Source organism: Sebastes fasciatus, chromosome 15, assembly GCF_043250625.1.
Source record: "Sebastes fasciatus isolate fSebFas1 chromosome 15, fSebFas1.pri, whole genome shotgun sequence".
Taxonomy (NCBI): domain Eukaryota; kingdom Metazoa; phylum Chordata; class Actinopteri; order Perciformes; family Sebastidae; genus Sebastes; species Sebastes fasciatus.
In genome coordinates this window covers 10,827,002-10,839,992 of record NC_133809.1, presented here as the reverse complement: position 1 = coordinate 10,839,992, position 12,991 = coordinate 10,827,002, and the positions used below count along the sequence as shown (strand labels likewise).

At 41.8% G+C, this 12,991-nt stretch overlaps 1 protein-coding gene across 3 annotated transcripts in view; it reads right to left on the bottom strand.

Moving 5' to 3' along the window:
• The window catches only part of fndc3ba (fibronectin type III domain containing 3Ba), a 108,118-nt gene that overhangs the window by 77,353 nt on the left and 17,774 nt on the right, over positions 1-12,991 (bottom strand). Inside the window, exons 2-3 of one of the 3 annotated variants that reach the window (XM_074660344.1) lie at positions 3,399-3,544; positions 3-78 (exon numbers count right to left, since the gene is read on the bottom strand). In XM_074660344.1, coding sequence (XP_074516445.1) covers positions 3-78; positions 3,399-3,515 — 193 coding nt within the window. In that variant the 5' untranslated portion in view covers positions 3,516-3,544. Of the gene's footprint in view, positions 1-2; positions 89-526; positions 763-3,398; positions 3,545-12,991 lie in introns of those variants that run through there. The other 2 variants (XM_074660343.1, XM_074660345.1) reach the window with 2 other exon arrangements.

Sequence of the window (12,991 nt, the reverse complement as noted above, 5' to 3'; positions counted from 1 at the left end):
ACCCTGGATGCATTGCAGTGAGCCGTCCTCTGCCCGGATGGTGAACGTCTCCCCCGGGTTCACCTGCACCAGGATCACCTGTACCAACAACACACACAAAAAGATACACACATAACCACACAGTTAGACAGCACCAATCAGATTCATTGATCAAAATCAGTCACGCATAAAGTCATAAACATTTTGTACATGTTCAACAATCACAAAAACAGGATAGACTCTCTGCTGGGCAGCCAATCGGCTTGCAGAAGTGACATAATACACAATAAGCATCAGATCCCAGAGTAGGGCGGACACAGAGTTCACACACATATGAATGAGGTGTTAGGTAAGCTAATGGTGAGACAATGCTGCCGTCTCACACACCCTGATCTGAGAAAAGCCTTTCTCTTTTAACCACAGTGACTGGCAGGAAACCACTAAAACCAGTACACACATGGATTTATCACAATTGATGAACAGACAGGTGGCACATAGTGTTTCTGCTGAATATGCCGGAAGGGAGTGTGCTGTGCATGCACCTTACCGTCATATTCTCCGCATACAGATTGTTGAGAGTGTACACATGGCTGTAGACATGAAACAGGTGACCCTCCATTACACACACGCACACATGTATGCACACACACACACACACACACACGCGAGCACAGCCCTGTCTACGTTCTACAGGTGTGCCGTCGTAAAATCCTCATATCCTGCGCTCCTCCTGTAGTGTCTGCATGCTCTCCCATCTCAGCGCTAACCTGCTCCTCTCCCTCAGACACACACACACACACACTTCCTGCTCTGTCTGCTGCAGCGGCTGCTGTTGCTATGGGAACCCCAGCATAGTACAGGGCGACCCATGTTTCCCGAAGACCGAGAAAACCCCCATATCAGACCATGTGGGTGGTTGTGCGAGGAGTGAGTGTGTGTTATGTATGCGTCATGTATAAGCAACCCAAGATTATAGTATATAGTGTAACATAATCATGTGGGATATTCTTTATGTTTTGATTTGAAGTTGCTATGATCCAGTGAGCTGATGGTTTACAGAATATTTTTAATACGAAGAATGTTTCTTACCTATAAAATCTGCAAAAATGTAGTTTTTAAGTTTAACTTCATCTAGATTTTGGTGCAAAATGCACTTACAGCATATTAAAAAAATCGGATTTTGGCTGAACTGACATTCTCCAAACATCTTCTTTGCCAGGCTACAAATATTTATTTTAGTATCGTCTGAGAATTTGATTTTTCTTCTAGTTATCTCGTTTATTTAGTAAACAGTTTCAGGCAGCATGAGTTTTGAAAGGCACCATTTATAGAGAGACAATCTGAACATTTCTTCTGTTCCAGAAGTAAGAAGTCCCAATTCAGTAGCTCAGTCTGTGGGGACTTGGCTTGGGAACCGGAAGGTCGCCGGTTCAAGTCCCCACACGGACCAAGTACAGAGTATGGACTGGTAGAGCTGGAGAGGTGCCAGTTCACCTCCTGGACCTCCTTGGGCAGAGTTGTTCATGTTTATTAATATGTTTTGGACTGTCTTAGCCGTAGGAATAACATGTAGGAATTTTGAAAATGGGCATAATTCCCCTTTGACATTCTAAATAACGCAAATTAAATAATAAATCCAGGCATGCAGCTCTCTCCATTAGTCCAAAAAGGCTTCATAAATTTTTAAAAAGCATTGTAATATCACTGTTTATTTTAATATTTCTGTTTTAGCAGCCTTTAACACACAGTTTCTTAAAAGCCCGATCTGCCACAAGTTAAATGTTACCAACATGACGGACCTAAGCCAATCGAGTGGCTATGGGACTTAAAGTCAATGGGTTTTTTTTTAATGGGGTTTTCACACGAAATTAGGATATTTTAATATTTTATTCTACGATTTCGTTTCTCTCTTGTTTATAGCTTAACGTTAGCTTTTTATTTCTGCGATTGCTGCATTTATGGGAAAAATTGGAAAAATCCCACCGGCTTTTTGTCGAGGGAAGCCGTGTGACTTCTGCTTCTAACTTCTGCATGGGCCTACAAAAATACGTCATCCCTGCAACACTCTATTGTTGCACTTTATTATGTCACAGCGGAGAAACTGTTACAACTGTTTTAATACTAACAAATCAATCTTCAAGGATTCAAACTCTTACAGCAAGGGCTTTAAGTAGATAGAAACTTATCTTAGTATACATGTAGTAAAAACCTGTTTCACTTTAGCAGAAAGGAAAATGAAAGAAACCCTCGATTGAGAAATTCCACCAAGTTACAGCTACAGCTAGTTTAGATGTTGGTGGCGCTTTGGCTCTTTATACGATTTCCTCAATTATGCATATCATGTAGTAGAATGATATGTTATGCACCCTAACAATGTTGTCTTTGCTTGCATGCACCGAAGGACACACACAGACACAGATAAACACACATACAGGTGTGGGCAGGCAGACACAGATAGACAGACAGGAAGGCTGATAGACACTTAAGCAGACAAACACAAATATACTATGTACTCAAGACTCAACACAGACACTCGTGTGCCCACACAGACGCTAAAAGGGTAAAAGAACACACACACACACACACACACCAAGAAACAAACAAAAACACACAAACAAGGACACACACGAGCACGCAGAGTGAAATCTATATAATCATGGGTCTAGATCCCTGATTCCACACTGGGAACCGAGTCTAAACTGCAGGGTGTTACAATAAAAAGAGCTCCCTAACTGCCGTGTGTTACAGCCAAAAACCCCCCTAACTGTTATGTGTCGCAGCCAAAACACTCCCACCATGCTTCCTCTGGGCTGTGAGGGAAACAGGCCGGGGACGACGCATAAACATCATCATCATCATCATCATGTCTCATCTACCAAAAAAGTGCATGGTGTAAAAATATATCTGTGACAACAGGATTAGATCCAGGTCAATTAACTGTGATGCTTTTAATTGCCTCCCGCCTGTGCCGGGAGCTCGGGTGGGGTTTTGTACTTTGAAGGTGGATCCAGTTGGCACTGCGGCTTCTGATAAGATCGTTCAGCCTCAGAGAATCCTTTTCCAACGTAATTTAAGCTAAGGCCTGGGATCCATCAATGGAGCTCTCTCTGAGATTGAACGATGTTAGTGTATGTGCCTGTACGGGTCGGTCTTGTTCCTGTTGTATGACAAATGCTTTCCCGTAACAGCTTGGCAGCTATTCATTACCTATGCCAACAACAACCCCTGAGCCATGTGACGAAATGACAACAAAAGAGAAGTGCCCGCATGACTGTTTGATGTGTATTCTTGAATGCATATGGTCGGTGCGTGTGTGCATGGAAACACAGGAATGCTGAAAGGAGGTGGCTGCATTTTGTACACTCATTCTGCAAGGATGACTGAATGCAAATGACAGACGTGCGCGTGAATCCGCTTACCTGCTGCGCAGCGTCCCCGTTAACCATGTGAGGCATCAGGGGGACCTCCCCGTTCAGTAGGGGGGGCGGAGCCAAGTCCAGTGGAATCTGGTCTGTCATCATCATTGTGACGTACATTCATGGAGAAATTCACTGAACTGCCCTACCTGGGAAAGTACAGAGAGAAAGAGGAACAGGGGAAGACGTCAGTATTGTTCAGTTATAAATACACACATATCGTGACGAGAACAAACACAACATGAAAAGTAAAAACCGGGTTAGGGGTTTCCCTGGTTCAATCAAACAGGATTCCACAGAATGTCAAAAAACACCGAGACGAGAAAAAAAGGAAGAGTGATCTTTACTAGTGAAGATATAATAAAATATAGCTTTATAGCATAAGCAACAAACAACATTTGTTGGACAGATTTTAAGTTTCAGAAAGTCCAAACTTACTTTTTTAAAGAAATTGTTTCACACTTATGTTTATAATATGTTTAGATGGAGACCAGAATTCTACAGTTGTCTAATACAGTTGAGGAGATAACTATGATCAGAATAGTAGGGCTGTTCCGAATACCATTTTTTGGGCTTCGAAGCTTCGGTGAGTAATATCTGAAGGTATTCGAAGCTGTCGAACATTATTATGACATACTTAAATATAAACAAAAAAACAAAAACAAAAAAAACGAAGCATTCAAATACTGATTTGGAAGTTGAATACCATGGCAACGGTCGAAGCGCTCTGGTCAGCACTACAGAAAAGTCACTCTTATGACTATAAACTATTCCCCATTTTTCTGGGGACCTCCTGGTACTCCCTCAAGGACCCCTGGGGGTCCCTGGACCCCTGGTTGAGAACCACATATTAAACAGACAGATGTATCCTCTATCTAACTCTCACTAAGACAGCCAATATTTCCCAAAATGTCAAACTACTCCTGTTATACAATGAAGTGTGATACCAGATTATGCCAAACCTGTATTAGGCCGGCCAACCAGTGTGTTTTTCATCTGTGTGTATTGTGGAAAATCCTCATCTATAAAACTATTTTCCACTTCATGTGAGCGTGAAAACCTCTCTGCATTGTTGAGGAGCTTTTATTAAATGTGTCTGTTTCCACTACTGTAGTTATGCCGTTTCCATCCCAATTTAAGGATAAGAACTTGGATCAAAACGCAGATATATTTCTAATAACAGAGGTGTACGGGAAACATGAATAGCCATACGAACACTGGTATAGTAGAATGAGCTAGAAAGAGAGGGCGTTTATTCTAAGAAAGGTGCACACAAACAGAACAATGGAAAGATAGATACTGTAATTGGTCCAGTCTACAAAAGGTAAGAAAAATAACCTTGTGCACAAGAGGAAATAAAGTAGACGCATAGAAAGAGACAGAGGAGACCGCATTATACTTGTGTTTCTAACAGATTAACATTAATACTTTCCTAATATGTTGTCTTTGGATAGGCTTTGGTAAAATACAACAAGTCACATCATGTCAATATAAAAGAAAAAAAGATGAAAGAGGCAGAGTAAAAAGAGAGATGAGAGTGGGAGACTAGCTCAAAGCACTTCACCATCAACAATAGTAAAATACAGGAGGGATTACAGTGAATATCCTGTTTGGAGGATTAATACAAAATAGAAATATTGGCTGAATGAGGTCTTAGTTTGATAGGTGAATAGGGATTACTGCACCTGCTGTTAGCTTTCTAAATAAAGCACACAGCAGATCAGAATTCCATATAAACACGCAAACACATCAAGAATAGGATGTGCTCCGAGGCCTTCTGGGGTCAACGGTGATGCCGCTCTTTGGAGAGTAAACCCGGAGAGCTAAATGTGGATGTGGCTTCTTCGCTTGTATAATAACAGCAGTAAAAACCAAGAAGCGTAATTATGAAAAAAAAAATAAAAACAACAACCGAGGCCATTCATCTTAAGTGGAAAATAATATGGCTTTACCAAATTGGCTATAGGGCAAGAACCAAAGAAAAGAGGCAATGTGTGTTGGCCGTGCATGCGGTGCTCACCGGGGTTTTAACCGAGCTGCTAACTTGAACTCATTCACACACTTACGTCAGCAGTGATATATATGCTGTCTCCTGGGGGCATAAACACACTCATATACAGTACATACACAAAGAACTGCAGAACCTAACGCATACATATGAACACATATACAAAAACACACAGATTGATTACCAGAGGTAGATTACTGAATGACGTATTCAACGCTGCCGAGTGAAATCGCTGCTAAAGAGCTACTGACTAATGGCTATAAGCTGCTATTAACACACACACAAACACACCCATGCAGTATGCATTACGGAGTTGCTATTCATTTCAGTAAAGACATACTGTATATATCCAATATCCAGTTCAGCATTCCTCTGAAAACAGCTGTGTGTCATTGCATGTCTTTTCTTTCAGCTGGTCGTCTTCTAGCACTGACGAGGTCTTTGAAAGGGTTAGTAGATCACACAGCTGCGGCTCGCACTGTTGCAACACAAACACACACATCACTCAGTGTCTTTCTGACTCTATCTCCTCTTTTATTTCTTGATTTTGTTCTTAAACGCTCCCTCTTTCTCCATCTGAGCCCCGTTCCCAGTTCAGCCTGGCCATCCTGCCTTCAACACACACACACACACACACACACACACACAGAGAGAGAGTTGCGTCCAGGACACATCACAGACAGATGGTAACACCACTCGCAACTCTGCCAGGAAAAAGAGAAGAGCGAGACAGGGAAGAAAGAAGGGAGGAAGAGAGAGAGAGAGGGAATAAGTAAATGAAGGATCGGCTTATATGATAGATGGAGAGCAAATGAAGAGGAGGACAGTCCAAGACATGTCTTCCAATAACCCCGTGTTCTTGAAATAAGCCCTCATTTCCTGAAGAAATTCATTATATTCCTACAATCTTTTGACTCATGAATACTCATCATCGGCCTGAATCACAAGTAGAAATGAGATTGCAAAAAGTGTGCGCTGGTATGATGTTCCAAGGGATTCTGGTGTCGGGTGAGGTTACCGACAGGAAGTCTATCTGCATACAGGAAGTGAGGAATTTCAACTGGAAATAAGCCACCAAAAATAAAAGCTACCATGGTATTGTACCTGAAAGAAAACTGGTCTACTTGTCTAAAAGGTCACTTATTCTTTTCTTAAGGGTCAGGTCACAACAAAACAGAGAAGTCAACCTTTAGATAAACCATGGATATAACTACAGTATACTGATATACAGTATGTATGAGTATTGAGTAACGTTACAGAACACTTTAAGGCTGTCGAGACACGCAAGCCTTCCCAAGTGCCTATTTTTCAGGGCGTGACGGCTGCGCCCCGAGATGAACACAATTCAACATTTGGAACTTCAACTTCATCATCGCATCGCAGCATGCAGGTTTTGGTTGCTTAGTAACGGCAGGCGTGACAGAAACGCAACCTCCCAAGCACCTGGATAAAAGGATGAAAGCGGCACGGCTGGCGTTTTTCAACACGTTTTTAGTTGCTACATGTGAACGGCCCTTAAGGCTACTATTTCAAAATTAAAGAATAGGCTGCAATTATTAATCAGATTACTCACATAAGAACGTAACACTATCAGAGTGCTAGATACTTTTTAAATTTATGAATGATTCTCTGTCAAAATCAGCCGAGGGAGACGCAGATACAGCTTGCAGCTCTCGCCGTCTCTCTCTTTACAACCACGAAAAGAAACCAAACTAGGTGACGTGTTCTGTCGGTCTGTCTGTCGATCTCCTCTCCGCTCCGTTTCAGTACTACGGACAGCGCCAGGAATATCAAATTGCATCGCAGCAGTCAGTGAGAGTGGGTGACGATGACCAATATCGTTTGGCTATCAGACTCCAAAAGTTACTTTGGCCATGGCTCCCTGCCGACTATTTCTTGGCTTCTTTCAAAACCGGGCTAGCCGTTTCCCCTCTGCTTTCAGTCTTTATGCGAAGCTAACCGGCTCTAGCTTCATATTCAGCGCACAGACACGGGTGGTATCGATCTTCTCACTCTCGAATAAGCATAAATCCCATAATGTCAAACTATTTCTTCAGAGCAATCACGGAGCAGTCTGGTAGATAAACACAATGTGTTGTGTTCAGCTTACTGATGAGGTCTTGTTATAGAATTTCTTGGCATTGGCATCCTCTAAATTTAAACACTTAACCTTTCGCTGCAATTTGGAGCAAGTGATGTGTGAAATTGCACAGAGCAGAAGCAAGTTTAAAAAAACAACTGATTATCCTTTTTTTGTCTACTGACGTCTGATTTGTCTGACTTTGGGACTATGTGCGTTGTTGGGCTGAGGCATGCTGGGAGTTAAATGTAGGGGAAAATGTAGATGCACTTTTTGTTTCCTACAGGATCCAATGCACATATCTGGAAATTAAATTTATCGATGAATGAATAATGACCTTTGTTTTTCGAGTGGAATCATTACCAGATGGATGCTGCTGTTGATAGCTTCAGAAAATCACCACACACACACACACACACAGTGGTTTCCGTTCCCCTGTGGAATGTGGGAGGAATAAGGTGTCGATTCCCAGCAGGGATAAAATGTTAAATTGAAAAATTCCATGTTGAATCCAGAAAACAATCACCCACTTGTCCAGGCGTATGAACGTTTGTGTGTGAAAGAGCATGAGTGTGCATGTGTGCATGTACACGTGTCTGTGTCATTAGACAGAAAGCCCTGTGTAAGCATGGAAACTGCCTCTCCAACATAAAAGATGCATAGAGTAAAACACACACCGAGATGTAACGCACACACACACACACACACACAGAAGCACTAGATGTTCAGGAGCAAGCTCTGACCTCATAACACGACGGTCATTACTCATACAGCCATTTATCATTCACACACGCACGCCCGATGACTCCGGTTTGTCCATCCTGATGAAGCATAATGGATATTCACAACCACATAACAGACTGTCTGACTTACTTCCAGTCGACTGCTTCACACCTCTTTCTCCCGAGAAACACACACACACACACACACACATTTGTGCAACAGGCAAAATCTCTTGAGAAATTTGGCCTTGGAAAATAGTCTTGAATTTTTTATATACAGTATATTGCAAAAATAACAACAATACTCGAAAATGATCCCATGTGCTCTCTTACCAACCTGTACATCTCCTTTTCTGAATGAATTACTGATTACATGTCCACTTCTTCTTCTTCTTCCGACCACAGAGATTGACGAGATGACGTGAGGAAAATAAAACACTGTGACAGCGTGCGGTTTCTAGCAGCCCGGTGAGAGAAGCCACAGGTGATATAAGGCTAACATTAGCTAATTGGCCATCCATGTATTCCTTCAGGTTAACTGCTGCTTTTTAAGTCTTGCAACCGGGGAGATCAAAGTCAGTCGTGTCCTGGCATTCGGCATGCAGAGCGATGCTGAATCAGTCCATCGGCATGTCTGACTCTCTTAGTTTGTACTTTTCCTCGGCTGTTAATGACGGCAGTAAGAGGCTTTTTCAGCTCTGTATACGGCGGAAACCTCTTATGGTGTCCATGGTTACATTGCTTACATGGGTCAAAAACCTTGAGGCAGAATCATTCCTATATATAGTAACCAAGTAGGGTCTTTTCATACATGACAACATATGGAGAAAAAAAAGTAAAACTACAGTAATTCCGTAAATTAGAAAGTGATTTTCTCTCAATAAAAAATGTAGGCTATGTATGGCTGCTAGTGATGGAGACAGAAAACGAATGTGCATGGGGAAAGCACCTGTGGTTGAAGCTGGAACAGCTGTACTGTAAGAAGTTGGTAAAACAGCTTTTATGATTCAGGTTCCTTCCGATTGGAATAAGTTACCTTTAAATATTCATTCTCTGTCATCACTTCGCTTATTTTAAATGTTTTGTTTTCTCGTCTTAAAACAGACTGCCAGTGCTTTCAGTAATATCGTCACTGTTCCGCTCTCTCTGTTCAGAGACTGATCATTGATCGTTTGATTGTGTCTAGTCTAAGGTCTTACTTTTTTTCTTTTCTATTTTTCTTATAATTTTTTTCTTTATTATTGATGTTATTTTTCACTTCGGGATTTAGTTTATTATTTGTTTGGTTATGTTGTTTGTTTTGTCTCTTTTGTGTCATATTGCATTGTGTCTTGTATTGTTCCGTTTTCCATTTGTGTTGTAAGTGTTTGTTTGGGACTAACTCGAAAACGAGATGATGCATCTCAAGAGGTTTATTCTGATGTAATTCATTTTTATTAAGTACTGTATTTTGAAAGAGTCAATGAAATTCAATGAATAGTGAAAGCTGTCTGTTTCATTACTTTGTATTCATGTAAAGAAATACACTGATGTCAACTAGATGGTAATCTATGCATGAGGAAAAAAAAGGAAAAGAAGAAAAAAATTGGCTTACAGTGATCAATTTGACCCAGACAGACGTGAACACATAAGAGGTATAAGAGGTTTACGCTGTAGTAAAAAAAAAAGTTTGTTTGGGAGTTTTAAACATTTTAAAAAGCTTAAAACTTTGAGCTCAAATATGTAGAATAACATTTCATTTCAGCTCCAATCATGGGGCTGATAAATTTATGGATGACTTTGCTCATGTGTAATCCACCTGATCCATTCTAAAATCTGCTAACGCTTTTTAGAGGATGATGAATGCATGGTTCACACACGACTCATGTGACGAGTCCTTCTCAGGAGTGAATGTATCACCAAAAGAGATAAGCATTGATTTCAGATGTAATCTTGCCCCATTATCAGGGGACGGGCAGCGGAGATGGTGGGAATCTATAACGGTCTGGAAACTCGGACAGAAAGCAGTTGAACTTTGAGAGCCACACAGACCTAATCTGCAATAAAAGTCAGTAACGGCTACTTTTTTTGTCTGAGGAATGTCCCTTTCTATCACTGTTATGTACTGTGGTGTGTCTGAAGCCACTCTGTTGACTGGTAGAATGCTAAACAAGGTATGAAATGTGGTGCATTATTTGATTGCAAATTCACTGCAATTGCTCGGTTGTATCAACGGCCTTGTCTTTGTCTTTGTTGAGTGTTGTTTTACCATTTGGATAATTACAAAAGATGAATATGCTGTCGAGGAACTATGCATGTGTTGATATCAAACCGACATATGTACGTAAACACACTGATATGCAGAACAGAGAACCGCATTATGTCAGAGCATTGCATCTCAATTAAAACAAACATGGCTTCATGAAAAGACCTTGGCCTTTTTGGTCAGTTCTGCTAAATACACCACTGTTTCCCGTCCTGGATAACAATTTAGCGCAGAAACCATAACCAGCTACACACCGTAATAATATCCACTAACGGAGAGAAAGACTGAATCTGAGCCCATTTTTTTCCAGCACACCAATGTTTCCAGGAACTTAGGAACACTTTCAGGAACTTAGAGCTGGTTCTCATTTTGGTTTCTTGATTCCTACCGCAAAAAAAAAACCCTGCCCTGCAACCAAGCTACTAGTTTTCATTGGGCTGCAAAATCCTGGGGTGGAGTTTGGACTACTGAACTGCTGATATACACAAGAATCTTACACAACCTCCATTTTTAAATACCAGCAACCATGTGATTAAAAGCAAGAGAGTCGATTCCTACTAATAATCACGGCTCCTGATGCACGACACGTGTTCATCTAGTTTCTGGAGTGTTTTCTGGTGACAAAGAGGTTAAATAGAGAGAATAAAAGAAGACAGAGGGAAGAGGAAGGCCGGAGATTAGAGAGGTACAGACAGCAGGAGGAAAATATGGCCATGAAAGGAGGAGGTATAGACAAACAAAAAGACAGAAGAGAAACATCTTCACAGTAACGAAACAGAGAAACAAGACAAGGAAATGAAACTGAAACTGGACTTTATTTGCTAATTCGGTCATGTTATTCTCTGTAATTTTGTGGTTTAACGGGGATGACGCATTAACCCGGAAAAGTGGCCTCATGTGAATATGTCATCATGAATGCGCTTCCTGTATTGACAGCGTATATTGGACACTGGTATAAGCTTTAAAAAAAGAAAAACCACATCAGTGTAACTGATCTCTAATGTGCATGTAAATGTGGCGACACAGAAGGAGAGAGATAACAGAGAGGAGACAGAGGTGCAGGTATCCTCTTCCTCGTTCTGGGTGTGTTAAGAAGCGAGGAATGCTCTCAGGTGTCAGAACTGAATGGCTATCCATTCTATCCCTTCTATTCACTGCAGCGCACACACACAAACACACACGCACGCGCACACACACACACACACACAGATATACAAATGCACACAAACAAAGTTCATGCCAAACGTGACTGTGATTGATCCAAGTCCTTTTAAACCCATTTTATCAACTGACAACTTTAATCTGTGCTGGCATTTAATACGCACGCACACAGACACATTCATGTGTGTGTGTGTGCATGTTTAGAGAAAGAGGGAGGGGGGGGTAGCTTCTAAATATGGTGGGAAACTGCCACCAACACCACTCCCATTCAACCCCAGCTCCTTTTACAAAAGGTATTCAGTGTAGGAGACCTGCTCTCTCTTTCTCACTCACCCTCTTTCTAACATGCACACACACACACACACACACACACACACACACACACACAGATGGAGTACCTTTTTACCAGAAGAGAGAGAGAGAGAGAGAGAGGGAGAGAGGTGGGCTGGAGAAGGGGGAGATGCAGAGAAGGAGGGAGGGAAAGAAGGGTGGAGAGGAAGGCAAAGAGGAATGCTGTGCTTGTGCTTACTCTGAGGGGAGCGTGAACACACACACACACATTTGGGAAAGACAGAGAGGGGATTTATAAAAGATGGAACCTCTTCGGGTTCCCACGTCGGCTGGCAGCTTTCTGCACATATGCAGCCTGTGTGTGTGTGTGTGTGTGTGTGTAAGAGAGAGGGAGAGAGAGGGTGTGCATTGAGAGGCTGAAAGAGAGCGACAGAGGAAAAAGTGTCTGAAGCAAAATTCAGAGTTTCAGCTTGTTCTTATTCATGCATTTGGCTCGTGTGCGCATACATTTGTGCAGCGCCTATATGTGTGCACGCCTCTCTCTCTCTCTCTGTGTGTGTGTGTGTGTGCGTCTATGGTCGAAGTCTTCCTGCCCTGTAATTGCGGTAATGATATGTCATCCACGAAGAAGAACTCGGAACGGGTGGAGAGGAATGCAACGGACACATACGAGCGCAGACACACACACACACGTTCCACTTGCAAACCGTGTATGAACAAGCTCCTCTTCAAACCCCCTGAACTGAGCATCTTTTTTCATCCCCCCTAAACAGATGAGATCCAGCACCTGATGGCGAAGCCTCAACAAACCAGCTGCTGCTTACGGCTTTCAATTCACTTCCAACAGGTGTCTCTCTTTTTTAAAACTTGTATTCAAGTTCCCTCAATGCCACAGCGAACGTAGAGGTTGCTGTTACCTTTTCCCTGCAGCATCAATCAATCATGTCATCATTTCTGGATAAAAAACATCGGTCTCCTGAACAATCCCTCAAGGTGATGGAAAAGAAAATGTGTCCTCTTGAAGGTAACATTGCTATTATGAAAGTTTATAGCACATTTAGCTGGCACTCTTACAAATCTACGAATGAA